The 13,977-nt window shown below is 50.5% G+C and overlaps 1 protein-coding gene across 1 annotated transcript in view; it reads right to left on the bottom strand.

Annotated features, from left to right (window-relative positions):
- Positions 1 to 1,581, bottom strand: part of LOC8052104 (hydroxyacid oxidase 1) — a 33,034-nt gene extending 31,453 nt beyond the window's left edge. The window contains exon 1 of the mRNA XM_040212273.3: positions 1,385 to 1,581. Within this exon, the coding sequence (XP_040068207.2) occupies positions 1,385 to 1,581 (197 nt within the window). The remainder of the gene's footprint in view (positions 1 to 1,384) is intronic.
- Positions 1,582 to 13,977: the final 12,396 nt, after the last annotated feature.

Genomic DNA, 13,977 nt, shown 5'->3' with positions numbered 1-13,977 from the left:
TATACACCTTCACCTGCAGCCAGTCGGTAATGCCCAGTTGGAAAAATCGACGTTCTTATCGTTTTCCCGCGTCTCTTGCCTAGTCCTCGAAACTCAAGAGGGGATGCGTCGTTTCGTTTGTTAGACATTTGAGTCATGTAACTGCGAGCAATGGCATTTTCATTGGGGATTCGGCCACCGTGTGACTCTCCTGTATTGTATTATTACCACCCAGAAGACAAAGATTGCGCCCCCGCCCCCCCCCCCCCCCCCCCCCCCCCCCCTCAAACGTCAATCAGTACAAAATCCACGCTGCTCCGCTTAGCTAGCCTCACCATCGCCGCTAGCTCGACTTCCAGCCTCTCACAAGGAGCGGGACGCTTGCACACGATGACGCCAAAATAGATCCGTCTGCCTCTTCGCGGCGACTATCATGGTACTTCAGCGTGAATGCCTCTTGGGCGAATGAGGAATCCACTAAACATGACGTCATGCGTATGCCTTTTACTCTTTTGGGTAGTGCTTGTACTGAAAAGAAAGCTTCATGATCACCACGATCAACAAGAGCTGTAGCAGAAACATTCCAGTTTAATGCGAAGAGCGCTTGCTTCTAACGCAGGGGTTGTGGTGACGACTGAGCGGCGCTGAGATCTGATTGGCTCTGCTTAAAAGGAAGGTCGATAGGCCTTGATGTGATGTGCCTTGAGGTGTACCCACTATTTTTTATCAGCCAATAAGAGACCGGCATTCTGGCATCAGCGCAACCCCTGTGAAAGGAGCAGACGAAATTGCGCTCCGCGTAAAGTGGTTCAAAACTTATTTTTATTGTGCTTCGAATGAATCCTTGCTCTCAATGAGATATAGTTTTGTAAGTTTGAAACTGTTTCATAACTGCATAAAGAAGTTCCTCGAGTAAGTTCGCGACAGAGCAGACATCGTATATTCTTGCCGTCACGTCGATTCAGGTTACCCCTTAATTTTCTAGGAATATTACGAACTTCTGTTCAAAACTGAGGTTCGACTGGTTAGTCGAAACTTCGAACTTCTCTCAAAACTCAATGAGCTATCTTCTGTAGATGTTTTGCTCAACCTGTACGCAACAATTTTATTTCAATTATATTTATAAAATTCGTATAATATGTGCACAACATAAAAACAACATGTCTGCTTTTAACGCTTTGGTTGGTCTAATAATGCCAAATAATAAAATATATACCCAACAAAGATTACACTTCTCCGCTAAGTGCCGTCTGCTGGATTTCGATTTTCGCACATGCGCACAAAAGTCGAAACTTCAGTCGAAGTTTTGTCAATAAGTTCAAATTTGGTCCAACTCGTACTAGAGGAGGTCCCTGACCTCCTCTGGTACGAATATCTGGATTCTAGACGGTACCCAGAAGCTCACCTGAGGTAGGCCATCCGGTTTTCCTTGAGTGTCTGTTCCAGGTCCGCCCCAGCGTTACAGTAACTTTTCGCACTCCCGTTCATATTGGAACAACCAAGACGTTCGATGTCATCCACTGTCACCACGACTTCCCCTCTAGCGGTAGGAGCATCCATCGCGATCCGCCACGCTCTTTTCGGCGATGCCAAATGCCCCATCTGTGACAGTGCTTACCGCGGAAGTGTCTCGAGCGTAGATGTAATCAAACTCCCCTTTTTTGAGCCATATGTCACGCTATAAGCTATATCGCTTTTTGATTTGTTTGTTTTAGCGAGTTCCCCACAGATTTGCACATCTCGGCACCCTGTTGAAAAAAAAAAATATATATGGTGTAACAGAAACAAAGCAGAACTCCAACAAATAATATATCGTAAATAGGTGTTTATATACTTTTGACAATCCTTGAATGTTTGTTGAAAGTCACATTTATTTTTACTGGTAAAAGCACAACAAATGGAAATGCTGCAGGCAGAAACGTGTTGCAGCCGGCACGAAAAAAGCAGGTGCTCGCGAGAAAGGTATAGATGCAGCACACCGAGAGTGGGAAGATGTGTTCTGGGCATCACGCTCCTGAAAGCAAGATATTTCTTTCTATAGATTTTGTGTTTTGGTTTTTCACTACAGAAATGCGGAAAATACTTTCAAGTTGTTCTGCATCATATATTTTTGTTTTAATAGTGAAACATTTTATATAATTTGTCACGTTGTATACAACTTTTCAGATAGAATTGATTACGAATGAGCTCAATATGTAAGAGGGCTTCGTGACCCGTGTAAGGTTGCCTGGGAAAGGCCAAAAAGGAGAGCTACGGTTTTACCTTATGTGCATAAGGTCTCACACAACCTACAAAAATGTAGCAATGGAGTGCCAGTGGTCTGGTCGGCGCCTTTGAAGTTCCTGCGCTAAAGTTGCAGTAGTTGCAGTTTATAACATCAAACTGTCCTGTTGCTATGTTTACATCGGACAGGCCGGCAGATGTATGAACGAGAGGTCAAGAGAGCATGCTCTATCGGTTAAATCATCGCCAACAGGTAACTTGGAAGTATACTGCGATAGGCGCGGTTGCAAACCCCTATTTGATAATACGAGTATCTAAGGACGACACAGTCAACAGATGACTAGAGAAATTTTAGAATTTTAGTTCTTGAAAGATGTCCTGTTCCCGTCCTCGTCCTCTCTGTTTTATACTTTCAAGTTTTGTATGAAATTTTAGAAGCCTTTTTTATTTTGAAGCTTAAAGAAAGGCGCGCCAGTTCGCCTTCTGTCGCATTATTTGAGAAATAGTTGGCATTCTTGAGCAGGTTTAACACGCGCGGGAGGCGGTGACTTGATGTTTTTTTGATGGTCCGGGATGATTTTCGATTTGTGCTTTCTTGCAATAAATCCGTTGAGAGTCAGCGCTCTGTTTTTACTCTTTGCCTTCTTTTCTTCCGTTGTTGTATTCTTTGGCGCTGTTTTACTTTTAGTTCATCATGTACCATTAAAGCACATAACTGGACACTTGGCGTGAAAGTCAACGAGAAATTCCGGCGGAAAAGATTGGTGGGCAACAAGGTCATGTGCGGCGTCAACCAATCACGGTCGCCAAATTTCTCGCCGACGTTTTCGCCAAATGTCCAGATTAGGGCCCAAGTTTAGGGTTGTATCTCGCCCAACTTTCCACGATGTTCCTGTTGCCGCGGGCGCAGCTAACCAAGTTGGAAGGGCGCCCGTGGCCGAGCGCTTATCGTGCTTGGATCCCCGCAAAAGAGCCGAGGTTCGAAACCTGACTGCGGATACGCCTCTTCAATGCGAAAGCATTTACTGTCCCATGGAGCCAGCCAATGACATCAGCTTTGATGCCGCGCCAAACAGAACCTAAACTCCTTTCTCCAATTAATGCCGCGACCTGATGGCTCACAACTTTGACGCCGCATAAAAAGCCCAGCCAAACGTCCCCCAGTTCTTCTACTTCCAATGATATGAAGTGAAGCCGAAATCTAATGGATTGCCATTGAAATCCAATTGGCTGGCGAGCGTTATAGTTTTATGGGACAAGGCTTCCATTGGCCGGAGCGCGTTAGTTTAAAGGAAGGCCACGCCATGGCGCTGCGGGCTTGTGCCGCCCGCGCACCGGTAAAACGAAGCGGCGCAACCACATGGACCTACGGGCCTCGCGCCGCTAAAACAGGCACGGTGGAGCGCGCTCGACGGTTTCTGCTCGTCTCGTCGCCGACAAACATGGCGCCGCCTCCAGCATCCACATCGTCGGCGAGAATTTGCTCGTCTCGATGCCGACGAACATGGCGCCGCATCAAGCATTCACATCGTCGGCGGGACTTTGCTCGTCTCGACGCCGACGAACATGGCGCCGCATCAAGCATCCATATCGCCGGCGGAACTTCGCTCGTCTCGACGCCGACGAACATGGCGCCGCATCAAGCATCCACATCGTCGGCGGGACTTTGCTCGTCTCGACGCCGACGAACATGGCGCCGCATCAAGCATCCATATCGTCGGCGGGACTTTGCTCGTCTCGACGCCGACGAACATGGCGCCGCATCAAGCATCTACATCGTCGGCGGGACTTTGCTCGTCTCGACGCCGACGAACATGGCGCCGCATCAAGCATTCATATCGTCGGCGGGACTTTGCTCGTCTCGACGCCGGCGAACATGGCGCCGCATCAAGCATCCACATCGTCGGCGGGACTTTGCTCGTCTCGACGCCGACGAACATGGCGCCGCATCAAGCATTCACATCGTCGGCGGGACTTTGCTCGTCTCGACGCCGACGAACATGGCGCCTCATCAAGCATCCATATCGTCGGCGGGACTTTGCTCGTCTCGACGCCGGCGAACATGGCGCCGCATCAAGCATCCACATCGTCGGCGGGACTTTGCTCGTCTTGACGCCGACGAACATGGTGCCGCATCAAGCATTCACATCGTCGGCGGGACTTTGCTCGTCTCGACGCCGACGAACGTAGCGCCGCATCAAGCATTCACATCGTCGGCGGGACTTCGCTCGTCTCGACGCCGACGAACATGGCGCCGCATCAAGCATCCACATCGTCGGCGGGACTTTGCTCGTCTCGACGCCGACGAACATGGCGCCGCATCAAGCATTCACATCGTAGGCGGGACTTTGCTCGTCTCGACGCCGACGGACATGGCGCCGCATCAAGCATCCACATCGTCGGCGGGACTTTGCTCGTCTCGACGCCGACGAACATGGCGCCGCATCAAGCATTCACATCGTCGGCGGGACTTTGCTCGTCTCGACGCCGACGAACATGGCACCGCATCAAGCATTCACATCGTCGGCGGGACTTTGCTCGTCTTGACGCCGACGAACATGGCGCCGCATCAAGCATTCACATCGTCGGCGGGACTTTGCTCGTCTCGACGCCGACGAACATGGCGCCGCATCAAGCATTCACATCGTCGGCGGGACTTTGCTCGTCTTGACGCCGACAAACATGGCGCCGCATCAAGCATCCACATCGTCGGCGGGACTTTGCTCGTCTCGACGCCGACGAACATGGCGCCGCATCAAGCATTCACATCGTCGGCGGGACTTTGCTCGTCTTGACGCCGACGAACATGGCGCCGCATCAAGCATTCACATCGTCGGCGGGACTTTGCTCGTCTCGACGCCGACGAACATGGCGCCGCATCAAGCATTCACATCGTCGGCGGGACTTTGCTCGTCTCGACGCCGACGAACATGGCGCCGCATCAAGCATCCACATCGTCGGCGGGACTTTGCTCGTCTCGACGCCGACGAGCATGGCGCCGCATCAAGCATCCACATCGTCGGCGGGACTTTGCTCGTCTCGACGCCGACGAACATGGCGCCGCATCAAGCATCCACATCGTCGGCGGGACTTTCCTCGTCTCGACGCCGACGAACATGGCGCCGCATCAAGGATCCATATCGTCGGCGGGACTTTGCTCGTCTCGACGCCGACGAACATGGCGCCGCATCAAGCATCCACATCGTCGGCGCCCGCCACATCGGCAGTGACGCCACCTGCCGGTCCACGCAAGTGCAACGCAGACGGGGAGCGAAACAGCGTCATGCATGCTTTCGCATTCACGACTGATAAGAAGTGCTTAGGTGTATCACGAGCCTTTCTTTTGTTTGTTTGACTTGCGTCGGAGTGTTGTGGCGTCTTAAGCACGATCCAAGCAAACGCGTATTTGTGCGCGCGTGGGCCGTGCGCTTCCCGGAAATCGCGTATTTCGTGACGTGTTTGCTGTTTCTGGAGCGCTTTCCGAGTCACAATTATGCGGGTTGGTTAGGACGGTGCGGCGTCGGGCGAGCGCGCACGCAGAGCCGTATATTGGGAGAGTTTGGCCAGTTGGTGTGCCAACGAAGGCGCCGGAGAGGAGAAAAGTAAATGAAAGGGAGGAGAGCGCCGAAGGAGCAAGAGAGAAAGAAGGGAGCAGAGAAAAGACGACCGCCATTTTTTCGCAACGCTGCCGGAGACTGGTCGGAGAAGAGCACTGCTGAGGCTACGCGTCGTCTGCTACGGGCCGACTTCTTTTTCGCCTTAATAAAAGTTTCTGGCCATACGCCGAAAAATGTTCATTTATTAGCTTTTCAACCCACCGAGGAATAAGAGTATGTCATTTTCTTGCCAGAGCCAGTGATATAAAAGGAAATAATCGAGATTTAGATGCCGATCCCACGCATTCCGCCGGGAGAATGAACTAAAATGGCGGCTCTCCCCACTCAGCTGGGAGCAGCCGGGAGTTCACGCGCATGCGCTCATGCCTCTCGCTCTGCGCCGCGTGCTGATTGGCTCACTCGGGAGGAAAGCGTCACGGCGGCGAGATCGTAGACTGACCAAACTCTCCCCATATACGGCTCTGCGCGCACGCATACACGAGCGCACTGTGACGGTGAGTGACGGCCAAGCGAAATGCAGCTTCGTCTTTCCTCTGCGCGTCCGCAGCAGCCTTCGTTTCGGCTGCAGAAGTCACCTTCTTTGCGTCGGAAACAGGGGGAAAGTTCACAGACGCTTGCAAGCTAGCAGAGAGCATCTGCGCCAGGCGACGTGTCTGTGTCGGCGTTGTAAAAGTAGATAAGGGGGGGGGGGGGGGGGGGGGGGGAGGAGAAGGCCAATCGCGCCAGACGACGAAGAAACGCGGAGCCGGAATTAGTGCCCCCCACCGATTGGCCGGGAGACAAGGGCGCCCTACTACGTCACTGCGCGTTTTCTTGTGCCTTCAGAAAGAGCTGAAATTATCCTCCTTCCTCATGTGCTCCCGGAAGGCGCACGGAGTCAGCGCAACGTCACAAAATACACAATTTCCGGGAGCCTCACGCCCTACACGCGCACAAAAACGCGCTGGTTTGGATCACGCTTTACGCATTTTTGCATGGTGTAGTCCTAATATTTCAAGGACGTACTGCAGGATTAGGGACGTTCAGCTTGTTAAGCTGCAGACTTCTATGGCAGTCTCCGGCAAGCGATACTGATGTCGTTACGGGTATTGGGTATTCGCAGCTAGGCTTAGCGGGGTTGCGGGTCAGTGCCTCCACAACCTCAACTTTTCGCTGGAGGGTACCCTGAAGCATTGTTTCGAGAACCACGAGGCTTCATTGACGTCCTGAGACATCTATGTGTCCGAGTTGCAGTGGAAGTTCGCCACCTTATACGGACGGGAGACGGCAGAGAACCTTCTCCGGATATGAACCCAGGGCCCCAACGAAAGCGTCACGAGCTTTATGAAAGATATCCTGCGCCTGAGCGCCCGTACCGACCTACGAGCCACAGACGACAACAAGCTGCGAGCTCTCGTGAGCGGGGTGAGAGACGACATCTTTAAAGGCCTCTTCCGCAACCGGCCGGTCACCATCAAAGCCTTCGTCACCGAGGCAACAAACATCGAGCGCGCCCTCCAAGCGCGCGCTTCCCCATACCAGCAACATTTAAGCGTCGCTGCAACCACTCTGCTTAATGGCGAAAACGCTATCGGCACAATCATCCGCGAAATTATTCGGGAGGTCGTCCGGGAGGAACTCCGCAGGTTGCTGCCAGCCGCAAGTCGTCCAGCGACACTCTTCGTCTCCGAGGCTGCGCGCGAGGAAGTACGACGGGCGGAAAAATCTGAAGCTCCTATCAACACGGCGGTACCGGTGGAACCGACGTTGATTTACGCTGCATTGGTCGGAAGAACTCCACCAGCCCCGCGCAACCCTTGGAGGTGGAGCTGCCGTAGACCGCCGACGTAAAGTTCCTCCAAAAACACGGGAGGCCTCCCACTCGACTGAAGACGTGCATCGGCGCGACGCTTCTGCAACGGTGCCCAGCACCCTCAACATGACCATCAACGGACGCAATGGGTCGGTACCCCTGGACACTGGACCAGACTACTCCGTCTTGTGTGAGAGGCTTTCAAGCTGTCATCGGAAAAAGACAACGCCGTGGGAAGGCCCTCAAGTATGGTTCGCCGGTGGGCACCTCATCAGGCCAGTCGGGAGATGGACTACTCCAGGTGAGATTCACGGTGAGACTTGCCCCGTGAAGTTCGTCATTCTGCAAGACTGTGCGTGGGACGTTATCCTCAGAATGGACCTCTCTGCGAGTATGGCGCCGTCATCAACCTCGGAGCAAACTGGCTGACGCAAGGAAAACCTGTTCCACTAGCGGAGGAACCCAAAGTTACGTCATCGGCACTCTTAGTCCTCGCAAACCACGTGACTTTACCGCCGCAGTAAAGCGTTTTCGTACCTGTCCGGATCGAAGAAGCTTCCTGCGGCGAGGTTATTCCGAAAACCAGCCTTCCATTGCTCCTGGGAAGAGGAATAGGCATCGCAAGAGGAGTAGCTGAACTTCAAACTGGACGCACTGCGGTCCTCACACTCTAAGAAAAAGTGAGCACCCCCCCCCCCCCCCCCCCCCAGTAATCATGCGTTTTGACGGCTGTAACTACCCCAAAGGCTTACTTTCCTACCCACTGGGCTCGAGCCATATGGCGTTACCACCCTGTCGGCAAGTGACAAGCATGGGGTAGTCACGTCTTATAAACTCTTGAATTGAACAATCAAGTACATGCAGCCGTTCAATAGTAAAAGTCACTTCAAAAATCTCAGAAAGTACTGGAAACTTGTTTTCTTTGTGCGTTGGCTACCATTTATTCAAATTTAAACCGGTCGAAACAGGCGTGTGGCTTGGTTCGCCTGAGCTGGCAGAAAAAACATGCCAAAGAGTACAGGCAACCTTGGTAGGCAGCTACTAAAGCCGGAGGCAGATAAAAAGTATCGCGGTTGTCCTTTTTGGTTCCGTCGTTCCGTCACGGGTTTTACCATGTACTGCTAGTAAACAGCTGGCAGCTGGCGTCGTGCTCGAGGAATTTAACCAATTCATTAGAAAAGCACAGGAAGCTACGCACAGGCGTGAGTTCACTGGAATGTTCGCCGGACGAGATCTTGTCTTTTATTGTGCGGTTCAGTAAAGAGCGCGCTCTCATTAAAGGTGTGATCGGTCAGTCCTGCGTGCAGATCAGTTGCGAATGACCTCGGTTCCGCCGAACTTGCACGCCTCTCATACCCAATTTTTAAACTTTCAATTGCACTAAAGTATGAAGCATTGAACACCACGACTGAGGCCGGACAGGACGAACGTACACAGATATCTGGGATCATGCCTGCGTATTTCAGTATTTCTCTGTCTTGGGATATATGATTCGCCTTCACTGGCTCATTTGCCACATTTCATCGAGCATACTCGATAAAAATGCTTCAAACAAGTGTTGTGTCATCCAAGGTGGAGGACTTTGAAGGGAACTAGGATTTCAGGCCTGTCGGCACGCGTTCCTTTTACCTATATAAAGGATTCCAAGTAAATTTCCAAAAATAAGGCGTTGGCAAACATACACGTGCTATTCGGTTTAGATTTTTTTTTAGAAAAGTTCTGTTGGAGAAGCGAGAGCAGGCGCGGCGCAGAGAACTGTTCTCGGCGTTCTTTGATGCTTGAGGCCGGTTCACACACTTGAGTTTAAATGCGTTTGACAGCGTTGCGTCGAGAACCAAAAGCGACTCACCGGCACATCTGTGCTTCGTATGAAGCGTGGAATCCAATTCAAGGAATCGTCTTGGCACGCGATATAAGCAGCAGGGATGTCCTGGTTTCTCGCTGCCGCAACGCAGTCAAACGCAACTGTATGAACCAGGCTTTAGATAGCATACGTATTTCGCGTTCGCTGTAGGTGAAAACACGGGCCCGAAAACGGCAATTCTGCACTGTCCTCATGGCGCGAGCGCGAGTGCATATAACGCATTAGTGCCACTAAATAAGCTACGCATCAGAGTAACGACACTTGGCCATATTGTGGCTTAAAATCATGGTTGGCAGTTATCTGAAGTTTTATCTGAAATCGCAGGAAACACTTTTCCGCCCTCTACAGATGCTTAAACAGTTCGCTATGGAGTAAAGCAGTATTACGTGAGCTTCCGAACACCGAATCTAATTCTGAGGAAGTCGCACTTTTGAATCATGACGATCGGCAGTTGCGTCTGCTCTGCACAAGCCCCAAAATGGCGGCGCCCAGAACAATGTCGGGGAACGAAGTGCCGATACTCTAAGCACAGCTCATTTAGTGGCTCTATAACGCATATTTGAAAGACACGCGCTTGAGCCGAAACATTTGTAGCGAAAAGAAGAAAACTGAAACAACGCTTCGGGGAGGACCAGCGGACGGGCTTCGCTAGAATCACCTGCGCGCGCTCAGTGTACTCAACATTCACTCAAGCGCCACTGAAGTCATTCGGATATGTAAAAAGAGAAAAGAAAATGCATCAGCGTGTTCAGAAAGTTGTGATTGCAGAAATTCGTTTTGATAATAATACAATTAATTAAACAGGCTTCTGTATACATGAAGTGTAGGCAAGCGAGAAAACGAAACTGATCAAAACGTGACGTGTAGCGACAATTCAATCTGATTTATAACCTGCTGTTCACTTTTGCAATGGATTACATTAGAGATACGAGCGCTTTCCTAACTGCAGTACAGAAAAATAATATATAGTGATAAATCTTGCACAGTCCTTTCGTATTTATGCAAAATATGACAGCGGTCACCATCCTAATCGGTCACAGAAAATACAGCAGTATATAAGCTGGTGGTGCCGACGAGTCGTGTATGTAGGAATGTAGAGTGTCAATATCTCATATTGTACCTTGTGCTGTTTGTGAACGCGTTATGTATAATATTGTTTGGGTGTCTGTATGTCGCTTATGTGTGAAGTCTGGTGTGGAAATGCACGTGCATGTCAGGCGAGGCACTCAGAGCAAAGACTGTTGGTTTCTTTTTTTCATAGTTTGAGCGCTGTCCGTTAGGTGACGCGTGTAACCGCCCAATTCAAGGAGTCACGCGTTTATGTGTCTACTTATTTGAGTGAAAAACATGGAGGTGCTTCATGGCTCCACGGAGCAGCCACAAAGGGTTCGGTTCTCGGCCTCTCGTCCCAGTGGAATCAGTGGATCAGTCTTAACCCCAGTTGAATGGGTGTCCGTGCGGTGAATAGTGCGTGCACAGACGAGGTGGGGATTACCAAGGACTTGGAAGTGAATAACGAACGCTAACAGGTGAGCAGGAGCGTTGAACGATAGAAACCGATGCGCTTGAATCGGTGTTGCCTCGCCTCGCCGCTGTCAACCGAAAACGCCGGATCACTTGCGGCAAGCACAGCAAGCAGATTCTCTGTTCAATAAAGACATCATTTCATTCGTCGCTATACGATTCCTTCTTTGAATGTTTTCTGGCCGCGAAGTAATTGCAGCCGGCCGCGCGAAAGCAGTCGCGGACGAATTCGAGGCACGTTTTGGAGTGCTTCAGTGCGCACGGAAGGCAGCGGACGGGCGGACGCACTTGAGAATCGTATTTTAGCAGAAAGCAGTCCAGTTCGCTAGGCCTTACTCGCATTGCTCCACTGTCGCTTGCTAGCCGCCATGTTGCTTTTGGGGGTGCTCACTGTGACTACCTGTTGATTTCATGCCGCGTGACTACGCATGGGATCGTTAGTACTACTAAAGGGGGGGGGGGGGGGTAGCGATATCTGTGACGGCTTCTGACTACCCCAAATGTAGTACCCTACGACTATTGTTTTGTTGAGAGTACACGACGATCTTCAGACAAGAAACGGAACACCTCACTAGAGATGCAGCTGTGCGCCACGTCGAGGAACTTTTTAACTCCGCCGAAATTGCCGCGATTACTGAAGAACCATCGCCACCTCAGCAAGACAGTTTTGCTGTCGTGCTGAGGTGACTGCAACCAGAGCTTTTTTTTTTGCTGCGACGCTTAGGTTTTGCAATATAGAATTTGTCCACCTTCCGTTCTCCAAAACACCATGTATATATATATAAAGTCAGAGATCCGTACTTGAGGAGTTGCTACGCTAGGAGTTTATTGTATGTATTACGACAGTTTCACCTAAAGGCTCGGCTTCGTCAGGAAATGAAATAGCAGACAAACAGAAATATACAATACAATGCACTGACAAACAGGAAACGAAACAACCATAACAAAACAACAGCCAATACAATAATTTACCCTCTTCTCTGAATGCCAAGTTCAGCCGATACGCGGCTGTCTTATGTTTTATTTGGAGTTGGCCGGTCACGGCCACATTTGTCTCATCAACACCTAGACGCTGACCAAACATTACGCCTACCCAATTCGTCTTTCAAATCCGCCGAGGGAATGGCCCCGGGGTAGTGAGTAGGCGACGCCTCGGTGGACTTGCTAGTGCGCGGCTGGTGGCCAAAAGGGTCAACTTTGGGGAGGTCTACTCACCGAGCGATTGGCCACGAGCGCTGAGGCACAGTTTCGGAAGGGGGCACGGACATTCGAGCTCGAGATCAGGTCCAATGACTGCGACCGCGGGTCGACTCAAACTTGCGAAAATTCTCCTTAAAGGGGCCCTGCAAGCACTTTTTTACTGGTTTTTAATTTGCACCAAACCTGAGCGCACTGACCGTAGTAACGTAATGTAACTTTTCTTTTCTCGAATTTCGCTTTATTTTAAAAGTTATAGGCACATTAAAATTACAAAAACAAGCAAAAAATAACCACACTCATGACGTCCTTGGTTGCTTGAGTGGCCGTGAACTAGAGGAGGGATAGTCAGCTCAGCGAGCGCTCACGGCTGCCGCAATGCGTGTCGACAGCGCGAGAGGGCGCCACTAAAGCGTGTTCTGGATAGGCTGTATACAGCGGGCAGCCAGAGCGGCTCTCATTGCGTTTGCTGCGCGATTAAACACTAATTCGGCATGACACTTCATTGGCCACAAACGACAGCAAACACGGGGTAAAGACCAGTTCAGAATGGGAGCCACTTCACGCTGCCGTACCGCGAAATGGCCAAAACGCAAGATAAAGCTACGCGGTGAAGGCCTTCGGAACGCTCGGAGCCGGTCGGATCTTCCAGTACGTAAACGACCGCAGCGCCGCCGCGTACATCCGGGATCTTTCCATGTCGGCGCCTGATCCCACTACTCTTTTCTAGCATGCGCCGCCTTTTCCATCGCTTGGTGGCGGGTATGTCGACGGGTCATTTCTGGTTTCCGTACTTTACAAACTGCAATTTTTTTCTTTTCTGATCTAAAAGAGTGAACAAAAACTACTTTTATAAATAATTGAAACGGTTCGCGCCACTTCCGTTTTGTAATTCGACTAAAAAGAAGCTTCTAGCGGCTCTGACCAGTAGTAAGCCCAGAACCGAAGACGTCAAATTTCGCGCGCTTTCGGTACCGCGGGTCGCCCCCGTCGGTGGAGGAGGTTTCCGCGTCGTCCGGTTAAAATATGACGCACTGATATTTAGTTACTCTCTCCGTGCCCACTGGCTTGCCCGAACCCCAAGAGACGTGGAGACCGCAAAAAAGGTAGACGCTTAAATACGATTGCAGGGCCCCTTTTAAGATTGCGCCACCTGTCAAACCAAACTTTGTTTCCAGTGGGCATTGTCTAAATCTCGTAAGTCAGCTCCATCCCAAAAGCCACAGTAGAGTAATTAACTATATTTTTAATAGATTAAGTTTATAATACGGATCTGATTAATTTTGTTAAAAACGCGGTATACCCGCTGATTTCTGTTGTCAAAAATTTATTAGATATTAGTTCATTATTCAATTACAGCGACGATTATCCTCCCATCTAACGTTCTCTGAGCCAGACCCAGAGCACACAGAGACGACACGGCATTTACGTAACCGCCATACCCTCCTTTCAACAAAGTATTTTCAATTTAAAATGAAATTACCCGGACATTGCCGTAAACTAACACACAATTCCGAGCAACGCTAGGAATATACCGGATTATAAATCATTCTGACAATTTCGCCTGTGCAGAACTAACACTATCAAACATATTGAGGTATTTAGCGCACAAGGTAGGAAGAAGAAGGACAAGACAGAAAAGAGCGCTACTCACAACTACGTTTAGTAATAAAAATGGAAGAGAAAGAAAACACCTAAATAATCCGCCGCGGACTCGTGCACCTGCCACAGCCCCGTGAATGATAGCGGCTAGTTCATCCAGGCTCGTGCGGGCCCTTCAT

Source organism: Ixodes scapularis, unplaced genomic scaffold, assembly GCF_016920785.2.
Source record: "Ixodes scapularis isolate PalLabHiFi unplaced genomic scaffold, ASM1692078v2 PGA_scaffold6__148_contigs__length_123643588, whole genome shotgun sequence".
NCBI classification, from domain to species: Eukaryota; Metazoa; Arthropoda; class Arachnida; order Ixodida; family Ixodidae; genus Ixodes; species Ixodes scapularis.
This window is presented reverse-complemented; position numbering and strand designations above follow the sequence as displayed.